Source organism: Corapipo altera, unplaced genomic scaffold, assembly GCF_003945725.1.
Source record: "Corapipo altera isolate COAL_440 unplaced genomic scaffold, ASM394572v1 343, whole genome shotgun sequence".
NCBI classification, from domain to species: Eukaryota; Metazoa; Chordata; class Aves; order Passeriformes; family Pipridae; genus Corapipo; species Corapipo altera.
This window is the reverse complement of record NW_020884913.1, coordinates 5,598,500-5,610,360: the sequence shown is the minus strand read 5'-3', so window position 1 is coordinate 5,610,360 and position 11,861 is coordinate 5,598,500. Positions and strand designations below refer to the sequence as shown.

At 46.9% G+C, this 11,861-nt stretch overlaps 1 protein-coding gene across 2 annotated transcripts; it reads left to right on the top strand.

The window, feature by feature from the left end:
- The first annotated feature begins 945 nt into the window (after positions 1-945).
- Positions 946-11,235, top strand: JPT1 (Jupiter microtubule associated homolog 1). 2 transcript variants are annotated; one of them, XM_027654558.1, is made up of 5 exons: positions 946-1,110; positions 3,706-3,848; positions 4,420-4,517; positions 6,130-6,154; positions 10,265-11,235. In XM_027654558.1, the coding sequence occupies exons 1-5, from the start codon at positions 1,055-1,057 to the stop codon at positions 10,411-10,413; spliced, it is 471 nt and encodes a 156-aa protein (XP_027510359.1). In that variant the 5' UTR covers positions 946-1,054; the 3' UTR covers positions 10,414-11,235. The 2 variants fall into 2 exon arrangements, with proteins under 2 accessions (XP_027510359.1, XP_027510357.1); XM_027654556.1 differs by having other exon boundaries at positions 6,127-6,154.
- Positions 11,236-11,861: the final 626 nt, after the last annotated feature.

Here is an 11,861-nt window from a genome sequence, read left to right as displayed (position 1 = left end):
CCATACCATGTGCTGAAACTCAGTTTTCATGCAGTAATCCACTGCTGCGAAATAATACACTGATACTGCAAATTATTTTATTGCACCACGTTTTTTGAGGTGTGTTCCCTGCCTAGCCCTGTGTCCTGCAGGCCCTTGCTGTGTCTCTGCCCTCGTTGACGTTGGCGGCCTTGTGCCAACACCTGCAGCACAATGGCCTTGGTTTGGCCTTTTTTTAAAAAAAAAACAAACAAAAAACAAACAAGATTTTTTTTTTAATAGGTCTTAGGACCACAGCGTTTTATTTTTTCTAATCTGTGTGTAGTTTTAGCAGTTCAGCTCTTCCTGTGTTAATATTAAGGCTGGTCGTGATTCTCAAGTAGCTCATCCCTGTACCTTGGAGCTGCTCCACGACACCTCGTGAGGCACCTGCAGGGCTGGCACGGCCATGAGTGCGAGGGACCGGGCCTTGCGTGGCCGAGTGGGTGCCAGGGAGGGGCGTTGGTGGCCCGAGGGTGTGTCCTGGGCCGTGTCTGTGGGGACCGCGGGGCATGAGGGGGCCGGGAGGGCGCTGAGGGGGCGACATGACTCCCCCCCTGGAATCCCCGCTCCCCGGGGCCCTCAGCGGGGGCAGTGCCGCGGGCACTTTTGTCTCGCCTCAGGCGCGGCTGAGCCAATCACAGCGCGCGCCAGAGATGACTGACAGCCCTCCCGCCAATCCCCGGCACAGGGTGCCGCCGCCCGCCTGCGGCCAATCAGCGCGGAGCAGACGTATTGCTGAACCAATAGGCTACCGCCGGTGAGGCGAGGCGCCCCGGGATAGACGGCGGGGCGGGGCGGAGGGAAGAGTGGCAGTGCACGGCCCAATAGAAGATGGCGACTGCGTTTGAACAGTCCAATGAGAAGGCTGGGTGTGGGCGGGGATTGAGGCGAGTATAAAACCCGCGGTGGGGCGGGCGGCGGCCGCAGTTGTCACCGGCAGCGGCAGGGCCGGGCGGGAGGGGCAGCACCATCCGCGGGACCGCCACTGCACAGAGCCCCCTTCCCTCACTCCGGCTCCCCCCGTCCCTCCGCCATGACCACCACGGCCACGTTCTCGGGCATGGACCCCAATGGCAGGAACAGCTCCAGGTCCGCGGGGCCGCTCGGGGGGTCGCTGGCACCCACATGGCGGCGGGGCCGGGGGTCCTGGGGGCGGGGGTTGTTGTCCGGCGCGGTGCTGGGGCGCGGTGCTGCGGCGGGCACGCCGGGGCTGGCGGCGTGCGGGTCCTCCGGGGGGGTTCGGCCGGAGGCGGGGGGCGGCCGCGCCCACCCGGGGGGCTGCGGGGGGCGCCGTGCCCGGTGCGGGGGGCGGTGCGGGGGACGCCGAGACCCGCCCGGTGCGCGAGTGCGGCCCCGCCGCTGCCGCCGAACAAAGAAGGGAGGCGACTCCCCGCCTTCTCCGCGCAGCCACGGCGCGGGGGCGGGGGGCACCGCGCCCCTCCGGGCCTTCCCCGCCGCCTTCCCCCGCCACCATCCCCGCGGCCGCACCGACCCCTCGGGCCGCCGCGGGCTGGGTGGGGCCGGGCGGGCTCCATTGTCTGCGCCGCCCCGCCCGGGGGGACCCGCTGGCTTCGGGAGCTGACGGTACCCGGGGGTCGCCCCTTCCCCGCTCCCGAGGCTGGGAGGGGCGGGGGGGGGTGGAAGCGGAGCCTGTCTGGAAACAAAGAAAAACTTGGCAGGTTGGCGTGGAGGAGATGCGCGGCGTTTGTCGGGCACCCGCGTTCTCCGGAGGCGCAGCTGGAGAGGATCGTGCCGTTTTTACAGGCTGCTGTCGTGTGTGGGTTTTTTTTTTTTTTTTCCCTGTCAGGTTTTGGCCTGACAAAGCGGATGCTTCCTGTTTCCTTTTAGCTTTTCAGGGTGCGTTTTAAAGCGAAAAATACCCTTTGCAAAGCGTGTTTCCAGAGCGCTTCCCGGCTGGCGCTGTGGGTGGATTTTCAGTGGACATCGCTGGGTATCAGGTGGAATTTTTAAGAGCAGCTCATTGCTTGAAGTGTTAAACGTGGCTTTCATAAGGCACGTTACAGCATCTCCAGGCTGTGAGAGGCTTCTAATGAAACCTGCCAGCCTTTAGCTGAGGCTGGTAAAAAGGCATTATTCCTTTTTAACAGTTTGAGTGATGGCTTTTTTTTTCCCTTCAGTTGCCTCTTCTGTTAATGTCATTAAAGACTGTCAGTGGAAACTGTCGTGTCCTTAAGAGAGTACTAGTTTCACTGCTCTGGTGGAATAGAGGTGATCTGTGGTGTGGGAACAAGCCCTGCTTTGAACAGACTGTTCTTCAGATTAACTGCAACAGATGTAACTAAGAAAATAAGCCGTCTGAATGGAGACATTTTCTCGGGATAAAAAAGATAAAGGAGTGATTCAAAACCATTACACCATATCTGTTAATTCAGGGAGGAGACAAAACAAATCATAATCAAACATACTGTCCAGTCTCCTGGGATCCTCCCATTAGCAGCTGAGCATTAGTAATTAGAACTTTGGAGAAGAATTTTTTAAGGAAAAGTGGTTTGCTGGTTAAGTAACATTAAATATCCATGCTGCACACCTTTGGGAATTTCCATTGCCATTGTTGTGTTTGAGCTTGGAGAAGCGTTTTTGTGTTGCATCTGGAGTTTTTAACAAGTGCAAAATCTCCAAATATCTGAACGCTTCAGCCGTGGTGATGACACTGTACAATCAGACACACTCTTCGTGTTGAATTCCCAGGCTTGGAGCATCAGCAAGCTGTGTGCTGCTCCCTTTTGTGAGGTTCTAACTTTGATTTATTAAATTATTTGTAAAGAACAGGAAGGGTGCACCATCCCTATTTTGTCCTGGTGTTCATTTCAGAGCACTGGATGCCTTGAAAGCCCAAGAAACCCCAAATTCTGTTGGTGTACTCACATCTCTCTGGGGGTTGTGACAGTTCTCACACTGTCAGTTTTATTTTCCTGGCTTCTCCAGCAAATACAAGATCTCATGCTTAAGAAAATAAGATCAGGAGGAGTTTACATTTAAAGATTTACTTTGCTGCTGCTGTTAATATTGGTTGATTTCTGCAGGTTGGAAAGCAGACCAACAATAAAGCTCATGAAGTACTGAGCAGGCTCCTTTTTTGTCTGTCTAACAGCAGATTGTTAGATTTAGGTTACATATCTGGAGCTTTGTACACGTGTCTCTCCTAATAATAGTCAACTTAAAGCTGTTTGATTGCACCTTTTGCCTCTAGACCAGAATCATGCTGCAGACTTGGGGGGTTTTCTGAGGAAACAAATCTAAAAAAAGGCTGCAGCCACCAGTGGTGCAACCAGTCCTTTGGCTCATACTCCAAACTTCAGCCTTTACCGTGCTGCCAGTTTGAGGATTGATGTTAACCTTCACAGAGTTCTCTTTAAAAAGCTGGAATTTGACAAGCCCACGTACTTATTTTCTGTTTGGCTCAGACTGAAGGCTGGTGGCAGCAGCCCTTGGTGACACTGAATGAAGCCAAGGGCACGAGTAGAGTGTTGGGAGCATCTTATTTCTGTAAGTGTTGCTAAAGTGAAGAGTAGTGGAGATGCAGTGCCAGGATGGAATTCTGGCAGGGGCTTACCTGGATAGTTCAAATGATGCACTGGAGCCATGGCAGCCTCTGATTTATGGGCTGGAGTGCAGCTTTCAGCAGGGGTACAGGTTGTAAAGCTGCCCCCCCTCTCTCTGCAGAGTCCTGCGTCCTCCTGGAGGAGGGTCCAACTTCTCCTTGGGGTTTGATGAGCCCAAAGAACAACCCGTGCGAAGGAACAAAATGGCATCCAGCATCTTTGGGACTCCTGAAGAGAACCCACCTTCCTGGGCTAAAGCATCTGGTAAGACCATCCTGCTTTGTTTCCACATCTGCTGAGCTGCATGGATTCGTTTTGTGCCTCAGCCTGAAGCTGGTGGTGGCTGTGTGGAAAGCAGAGTTTGCTTCCTACTTGGTACTTTTGGGCTCTAAATGACACCTGCTTGCAGGAGATTGTTTATTTCTCATGAATTTATACCAGAAGGGGTTTTTTATGCAAGTCTTGGGCATGTTGCAAGCTGAAAATTGTATTTTGGATGCAATTTCTCCAAGTTAATCAAGTCACAGTACAGTGAACTTAGAGGAAGTTTAGCCTTGTGTTTTTCTCACAGCTGGGGTTAAGCTTCCATTTCTGCAGAGTAGGGACCCTAAATCCCATCTATTTAAATGACACCCTCACTGCATGAGGTGATGCTGTAAGACAGTAATTTGTGAGTTATTATCTGAAGGACCAGGATTTTTTAGAATGGTCAAACTTTAATTAAAAAAAAAAAAAAAAGCACCTCCCTCAGAGTACCCAAACCTGTAACTATTTATGATCTGCTTTCCTGGTAAGTTTATCTTGCAACCTGATTGGAATCAATCTCTGCTTGTAGGGGCTAAGCCGGGTGAAATCAGAGACAACTGTGAATCATCTGGACCACAAAGAACAAACTCAACTGAGGCAAACTGTGGAGACTTTGTAGATCCCAAGGTCAGTACTTGATTACAAAGAGCCCGATAAGGGGCAATTCACGCCCTGGGTGGTGTTGCCTTACAAGTGATGTTCACACAGTTGGGAGCACTGTAGGATTCAAAGCCTTGTTCCCAATCTTTTTTTTTTCTGAAGGTTCCACCTGATACTCTTAAATGTTGATGGAGGGCTGGATTTTTCACAGGGACCACTTTCCAGAGCTCTTAACTTGTTTTATCGCTCAGACAGTAATGAAGTGCTGCAAAATCTAATTTCAGCTCTGTGTGTGATTGTGGGTTTAGACATTTTATAAACAATAGTTACCTACAGCAAACGCTGCGTGGGTCTGACAAAACTTGGTTTCACATCTCAACAAGTTCTTGCCTCGGTAGCATCAATGCTTGTTTTATTTGTTACTGGTGTTAATAATACCATCAGGTGTGTTATTTTCTGTATAAACTGTTCACTTGGTAGCAATATGGAGCACGATTTGTAGTGTTAATAGAGATAATTAGGTAACATTTGCTAGATGTATGATGACATTTGATAGATGTGTGATTACATTTAATGGGAAAAACAGGATTCCTCTGAACAGTGGTTCAGTAAAAAGCCAGTAATTCCTCTGACCTTAGAAACACAGGAATGCAGGGTAGCCTGCACTTGCATGAACAAATTTTAGTGGAAAAAAGAAATCTTGTTGTTTAAAACTTGAGCTTTAAGTTGTCTGAAAAGAGCTGGGTAAGTAAATAGTTGATCTCAAATGTTGTAGCAGACACCTTTTGTCTAATGTTTTATTTTGGTAATTCACATCAAGCATCACAACCCATTTTTGTTATGAATAGGAGCTTTAAGTCACAAAACTGTTCTTTGTTACAGAAAATGTCTTGTTTCAATTTAGCAAATATAAGTGAATTAAATTTATAGCTGCTACCACAGAAAACAAACTGTTTAGTTTAATTGTATTTTCTGCTAAATTGTGTTAAACACTGTGGTTCTCAGCTTTGCAAACAGATTCTTCCCATGTGGAATAGTTTACTTTTATGCAGTAGTTCAGCTGCAAACAGCAGAAGCTGGAGCTGGTGAACTGTAGCCCAGCCTGAGATTTAAGGTGGTAAATTTGTGTCAGTTGCTGTGCTTTTTTATCCCAGTTTCTGCAGTTTCACTGTGTAATTAGCAATGTTAAATCTATGAAAGCTGATAAAACCTCATACCATTGAGGAGCCTCGGCTGCTGCTGGGAGACTCTGTATCTTTGTGTCAAGTTGCAGCCTGTGAACAGACTCGGTATGTAAATAATGTTTAACTGTTTATGTAGTGAAGGAAACTTTATCAGCGTCGTTGCAAAGAAGCTGATCAGCATTTCACAAATGAAATTAAATATCCTGGGTAGAACAAATGCTCTTGGCCATATTAACAGATAAGTGTCAGAGTTGCTTAGTAGAAAGGAGAGGACACTGAACTGCAGCTCGTGGTTCTCAGTGTCATTCGTTTGTCCCTCCTGCTCTGCAGTGAGGATGTTCTGGTTCCTCTCAGTGCTGCTGGATTTAGGATGCTGTGCACAATAAAGTGTTTGTGCCCACCCGTGTCCTTTGTGAGATGTGAGATATAACATGTTTCTCTCTCTTTTCCAGGGAGGAGATGTCGGTGGTGAAATTTCTGGTAAGTAACTCCTTCGGACTCCTGGTGAAAGCCTTTTGCAACAAAGGAGGATATAGGATGTATAAATGGTCATGTATTAGGATAGAGGCAGATTGGGGTTATTCTGGAATCCATCAGATCAATAAAGTGACTCAACTGCTTCAGTGGAGTTGTGGGTATGGAGTGAAATGGTGGAGTGCCTGTGAGTCATCAGGTTAAAAAGGAGAACAGTCCTGCTCATTTATTTTGCCACCAGCTGTTGGTGTAAAGATTTGTCTGAGTACTAGAAGGCAAGGTGGAGACCAACTTGCAAAGATTTCAAGTGATTGAAAGACTACACTGCTGTTAGAGTAGCTTGTAATTAAATAAGACAGTCAACTTAATTGATTTTAGTTTAAAATGTCCTTCTTTCCTATTGTCTTCTCATACAGCAAACTCTACACTCACAGAAATAATCAAACCCAGCTACTGCATCTGGAAGTGTCTGCATTAACCAGCTTTTAACTTCCTGTTGCCTTTTAAATGCTGATTTTTGCCAAGGAAGTTGATCTGCATACTGCAAATATCCTGTAAACAGAGACATTTCCCCTAGCAGCACCTGTTGCCAGCCTTCAAGTGTTTTTTTTTTCTAGCTCTGAGGCTGGAAATCTCTCCTTTGTAAGATTCACCTTAGGAATAGCTTACTTCCTGATGCCAGGATTGTGTGTGTTGACCCGTGGCTTTCCAAGTGCTACTTTCAACACCTAAGAGTGGTGGGAGATCAATGAGGCCATTAACAGCTCCCTGTCCTGAAAAGACCTGCTGGGATGGGGAGAGCTTTTCCAGAACGTTTCAACTACCTCTTAAGTGGTATCTGTGCCCAAAATAAGTGTTGCCTCTTTAGCAGGCAGCTTCTAATCAAACTGTGTACAGGATTTAGGATTTCTTTCCCATGTCTGGCTGATCTTAATTAGCACTGCAGGCATCTGGAGTTTATGCCTCGAGTAGGAGGATGTGGTTTGCTAATAGAAGTAAACTGCTCTAAGGGCTCTGCTGCTTGTTTAAACCAGCTCCCCACGGGGCAGAGGAGATCCCACAAACAGCAGTGAGGTGAGAAGGGTTGGGATGCGAGGAAACAGAAACAGAGCTGGCTGGGATCAGGACAGCTGAAACTTGGAGTGCAAAGTGATATTCCTGACTCTTAAATTTAAAAGTTCACATTTTTCACAGGTGTTGTATTTGTATTTAGGTTTGTTTCTGGTGAGTGACAGCAAGGGAAGTTCTTATCAAGGACCAAATAAATGTATGCTGGGAGGTGGTTAAAAAAGAAGTGTTACTGGAAAGTAATTGGGGTTGTTTCCTGTTGTGGCCATGAGTAAAAATTTTGGAGATGACCAAGATGAAATTAAAATGACAGGCAAAGGTTTGAATGTTAAACTTTCACTGATGGTATTTAGGAAGGAGTAGGAATGTAATGCTTCCTGGAAATGGTGTCTGTGGCAGATCCCTGAGCATCCTGATGGATTGTTAAATGAATTTCTACCACTGATAGCTTTGGGTATTGTAGCTTAATGGAGCCCAGTCTCGTTGAGGTGTGCCACTCCTTCCCTTGATATTCCTGCTGGGCTGGTGAACATCCCACCTGGCACACCTGTGACTTTGTACTGGATTTGCAGAGCTGTCTGCAGGGTTTGAAAAGAGTTGAATGAATCCACCTTCAAGCAAAAGCTGTCTGCTTACAAGTTCACAGCACAACCAGAATCTTAATAGCTTCCCATCATGTAAAAATGTTTATTCTTTTGAATGTGGAAATCATTTTCTGTATGTAACTCATTATAAAACCCCAAGTAGGTGTCAGGTGGGGTGTGCATATTTATTAATCACACCTGTCTAGGGGAAGAAAATGTTCCTTTTGCAGCAGTTTTCTTGCTTCCTGTTTGGGAGCTGTAGTTCCTTTCTGTGCAGAGTTTCAGGGGTTTGCAGTGCACTCAGCAGGGAGCTGTTCCAGGGATTAGACCCTTTTTGGGATGGGAAGATCTTCAACATTTGAGCTGATCCTATTGCATTTACTTTAGTCATTAGGTTGGCAGATATATCTATACCTTGATTGTGTGAGAAGTGCTCATGTGTGATCAGCTGGCTGAATGAGCTACACAAACTTCCCCAAAAGTCTGCTGTGGTCTTAATTCATGTTTCTTTTGTGATTCAGTGGCACTGTGAGCTGAATGAATGTGAGCAGCTAAGGAGAAGTAGACAGTGCATGACACACACAGGGGAAGGTGGAGTCTGGCATTAGGGACAAATGATCTCCATGGATGCTTGTGCTGAGTCAGCAGGCACTGGGACACGGCAGCTACAGGAGCTTCAAGCTTAAAATGTGGTATTAACTGTTTAGTTCAGCTGTGCTGGTGTGTTAATGAGCACAGCAGAGAGTCTGTAGTGTAGATTATTCCTGATTGCATGGGGACTATGCTAAGCTGCTGGAGTTCTTTGAGATTATTATAAGCGTGGATACAGGGGGTTCAGTGGACAGGAGTGGGATTTTGGTGTTTCTGATAAATCCTGCATCAAATATTATTTAAAAGAGATAAGCTGAGTTGCCACAGAATTGGAGGAAAGCTGCTCCTGGGAGTAGGAAAGTAGCTAAAAGATAGGAGGCAAAGGGTAGGGCTTAGTAATTGCCTTTCAAATTGGAAAAACGAGCCATGGGAAGTGATATGGAGGTAGTTTTATTCAGTCCCTTCATCCATGACCTGGAAAAGGTAATGAACAGTGAAGTCTCCAATTTTGTTGGTGATATGAGCTCTTTCAAGTAGTCAAATTGTGCTGATGGTGAGAAAATCTCACTGTCAGAAGGACTCAGCTGAATGAGGTAGGCAGGTAAAAAGGTGGCAGGATAATCCTTATGTAAGTAAGTGTAAAGTAATGAATCCAGGGGGTGAAAAAACCCAACACCTAAACCATGGCAGCCTTGTGTTCAGCTCTGTGCTGTGATGCTCCCAGGATCTGCCTGGAGTGTTCTCTGAGATGTGTGGCAGTGCTAGCAAAATGCTGGATGTCATCAGGGAGAAAATGGAAAATGACATCATTTTGTCTGTAAACAATGGTACACCCACATCTTGAATCGAGTGTGCAGTCCTTGACACATAAAGAGCAGAAGGTTGTGGGGGTGAACAAGGAAGGTAAAGGGGTGCAGTGGCTGCCCTGGGAGGTGAAACTGAAATAGTTGTGTCTCTGCAGTTTGAGGAGGAGGCTGGGGGAGGGAATTTAATCAAGATTTACCAAACGTGAAGCTTAGGGTGAATGTGCAGCTGTTGTCTGAATCCTCCAAACCCAGAACTAGTGTTCATTAGATTGAACTAAGGGGTCTGTTGAAAACAGATGAGGTGTATCTTGACAGAACTGATGGTGAAGCTTTTCTCCCCTCACTCCCCCTGTACCCAGGGGGCTGCTTGGTGCTGATTTGGGCCTTTGGCTCAGAAGTGATTGTGTTAGTCCATAAAAATGTGAGATGCTAATGCACTTGCTGTACTCAGTGTCAGCGAAGCAGATACATTAGTTATTTGCTACAGTATCTAAAGTGCTTCCTGTGAAGAATTCCTTCTGTGTCCTGTCTTCACCTGTGGCTGTTCAGAAGGACTTAAAATAAACTATCATGTGCTTCCCAGGGAGTGTACAATCAGAGCCTCCCCATGCATGGCTGTTCCCTGCTCTGTTCTGTGTGAAGCCTCAGAAGTGTGTCAGATCCTCTTCCCTCCAGTTACGAAATTGGGAATGTAGTTTGAGCTCTTGCTGGTGCTTCTGTGACTCGGCTTCCAGCACCTGCTCAGACTTGAGTTACTATTGCCAGAGTCACACGCTGACTAATTATATGTACAAGTCTTAAGCCTTGAGCTGCTTGTCATTAAGAAAAATGAATTGCTGGTGTCCCCTAATAGCAGCTGAATGAATGTGGCTCTTGATGAACACCTGAAACCGAGCTGGAAGGCAGAGTCCATCTGAGAAACACTTCTGAGGGCTGAGTCTGCCCTGCCCTCGGGTTGCAGCAGCACCCAAGTGTGTCTGTGCACCGGGAGAGAACTGACAGGAGCCAGCGAAACATCTGGCTCTCCTCATCCACATCAAACACCTTAAAAGCTTCTTTTCTTCTAGAAAACATTGAGGCTGATGTAGAAGCTGCCCCAGGTCAGAGTGAAGAAAAATCCCTGCCTGCTGCACCTGTTCCTAGCCCAGTAGCACCAGCACCTGCACCATCCAGGAGAAATCCACCCGGTGGCAAGTCCAGCCTAGTCCTCGGTTAAACCTTTCCCTTCCTGACTGTTTTGAACTCGTGTCTGTTTTCTTTCCCCCATGCTTGTGAACTGCACAACTTGAGCCTGACTGTACATCTCAAATTTCTTTCATTAAAAAGAAGCACTTTATGTACTCCATCTTTTTTTGAAGTCAAGGGTTTTTTCCACTTCTGTCCTGTGTTTCCCCCAGATCTACTGGAAGTGACATGAGTGTTTTCTAGTGATAGACTTGAGGGAAAGCTTTATGAAGTATTGTAATGTAATTCAAAGGAGAGTAGCTTGGTTCTAAGTGTGCTTAGAGGGTTTTTGTACTGAGGTTTTTCTTTTTAGAACCCCTTAGCTTTACAAGGGTCTAGAATCCTGGTTACCCAGGCCAGCAAACAATCAGCAAGAGCGGTCCCTTCCCTCCACATGTGGGATTTAGGGATCTAAAAGGCTTCATTGACTGCATGTGGTAAATGCCTTGAGCCCTGCTGTGCCATATAAATCATTGAGTGGTTAATGTACACCATGCTGCCTTTAAAAACAAAATAAATCTTGATACTGGACTACTACGATGCAGGGTCTGTGCCAAATAGAGGGCTGATGACCAGAGCCACCTGGCCTAGTGCTGGGAAGGGGCTGATTCAGACTTTATTCAGTAAAGGTGGAGTGGATCATATAAATAAGAATTACAGGGCATTTTTTTTTTTACAACTGACTCAATGCTGTGCATGATCATGCTGGTGCTTGACCATGAGGTGAAAATCTCATCCTTTAAAAGTGTGTGTTGTAATTTCACGGAGCTGGATTGTTGCTTAAAAGTAAATAATATAGAAATTTTGAAGCCGTGTTTCCTGTGTGGGTTTTATTTCGTGGTTTTGGTTTTGCCTTTATTCTCAGTTGTCCTTGTCTCAGCCAACATGCCCTATGCCAGCACAGGTGGGATGCAGCAGAGGAGGAGAGTTATTGCACTTGGTTAACATCACCATCATATGCCATCTTCCCCTGAAGAGATTGTCTGACTTATCGCTTAATTTTTGTCTTCTAGAGCAGAGAAATGTGGAATATGGCTTGGTATCTGTAATCTGGTTTATCCAAGATACTTTTTCATCTCAAGAAAATAGAGGAAAGTTTATTTTCCTCACAACAAAAAAAACCCAAACCAAAACAGGATCCTAAAAAGGGAGGTGGCTGTGAGTCCAAACTGTGGAGTTCTCTGCTGTCCTGGAGGGACCTGCTGCAGGATAAGCCACAGCAGAGGATTTGTATGGAGCTGGTGTGTCTGCTGGCACCTTTTCCACCCTCCGCCTGGAAGAACCGGTGCCTGAAAGCACCCAGGCTTCCCAGATCAGTGCTGGAGAAGCCCTAGCCTGAGGTGCTTAACCTACAAAACTGGATTTGCTCTGACGTGCTCCTCCTCTCCTGCACGGGGGGGAGAGGATTCTTATCCCTCCTGTCCCCTGGGCCGCAGGACC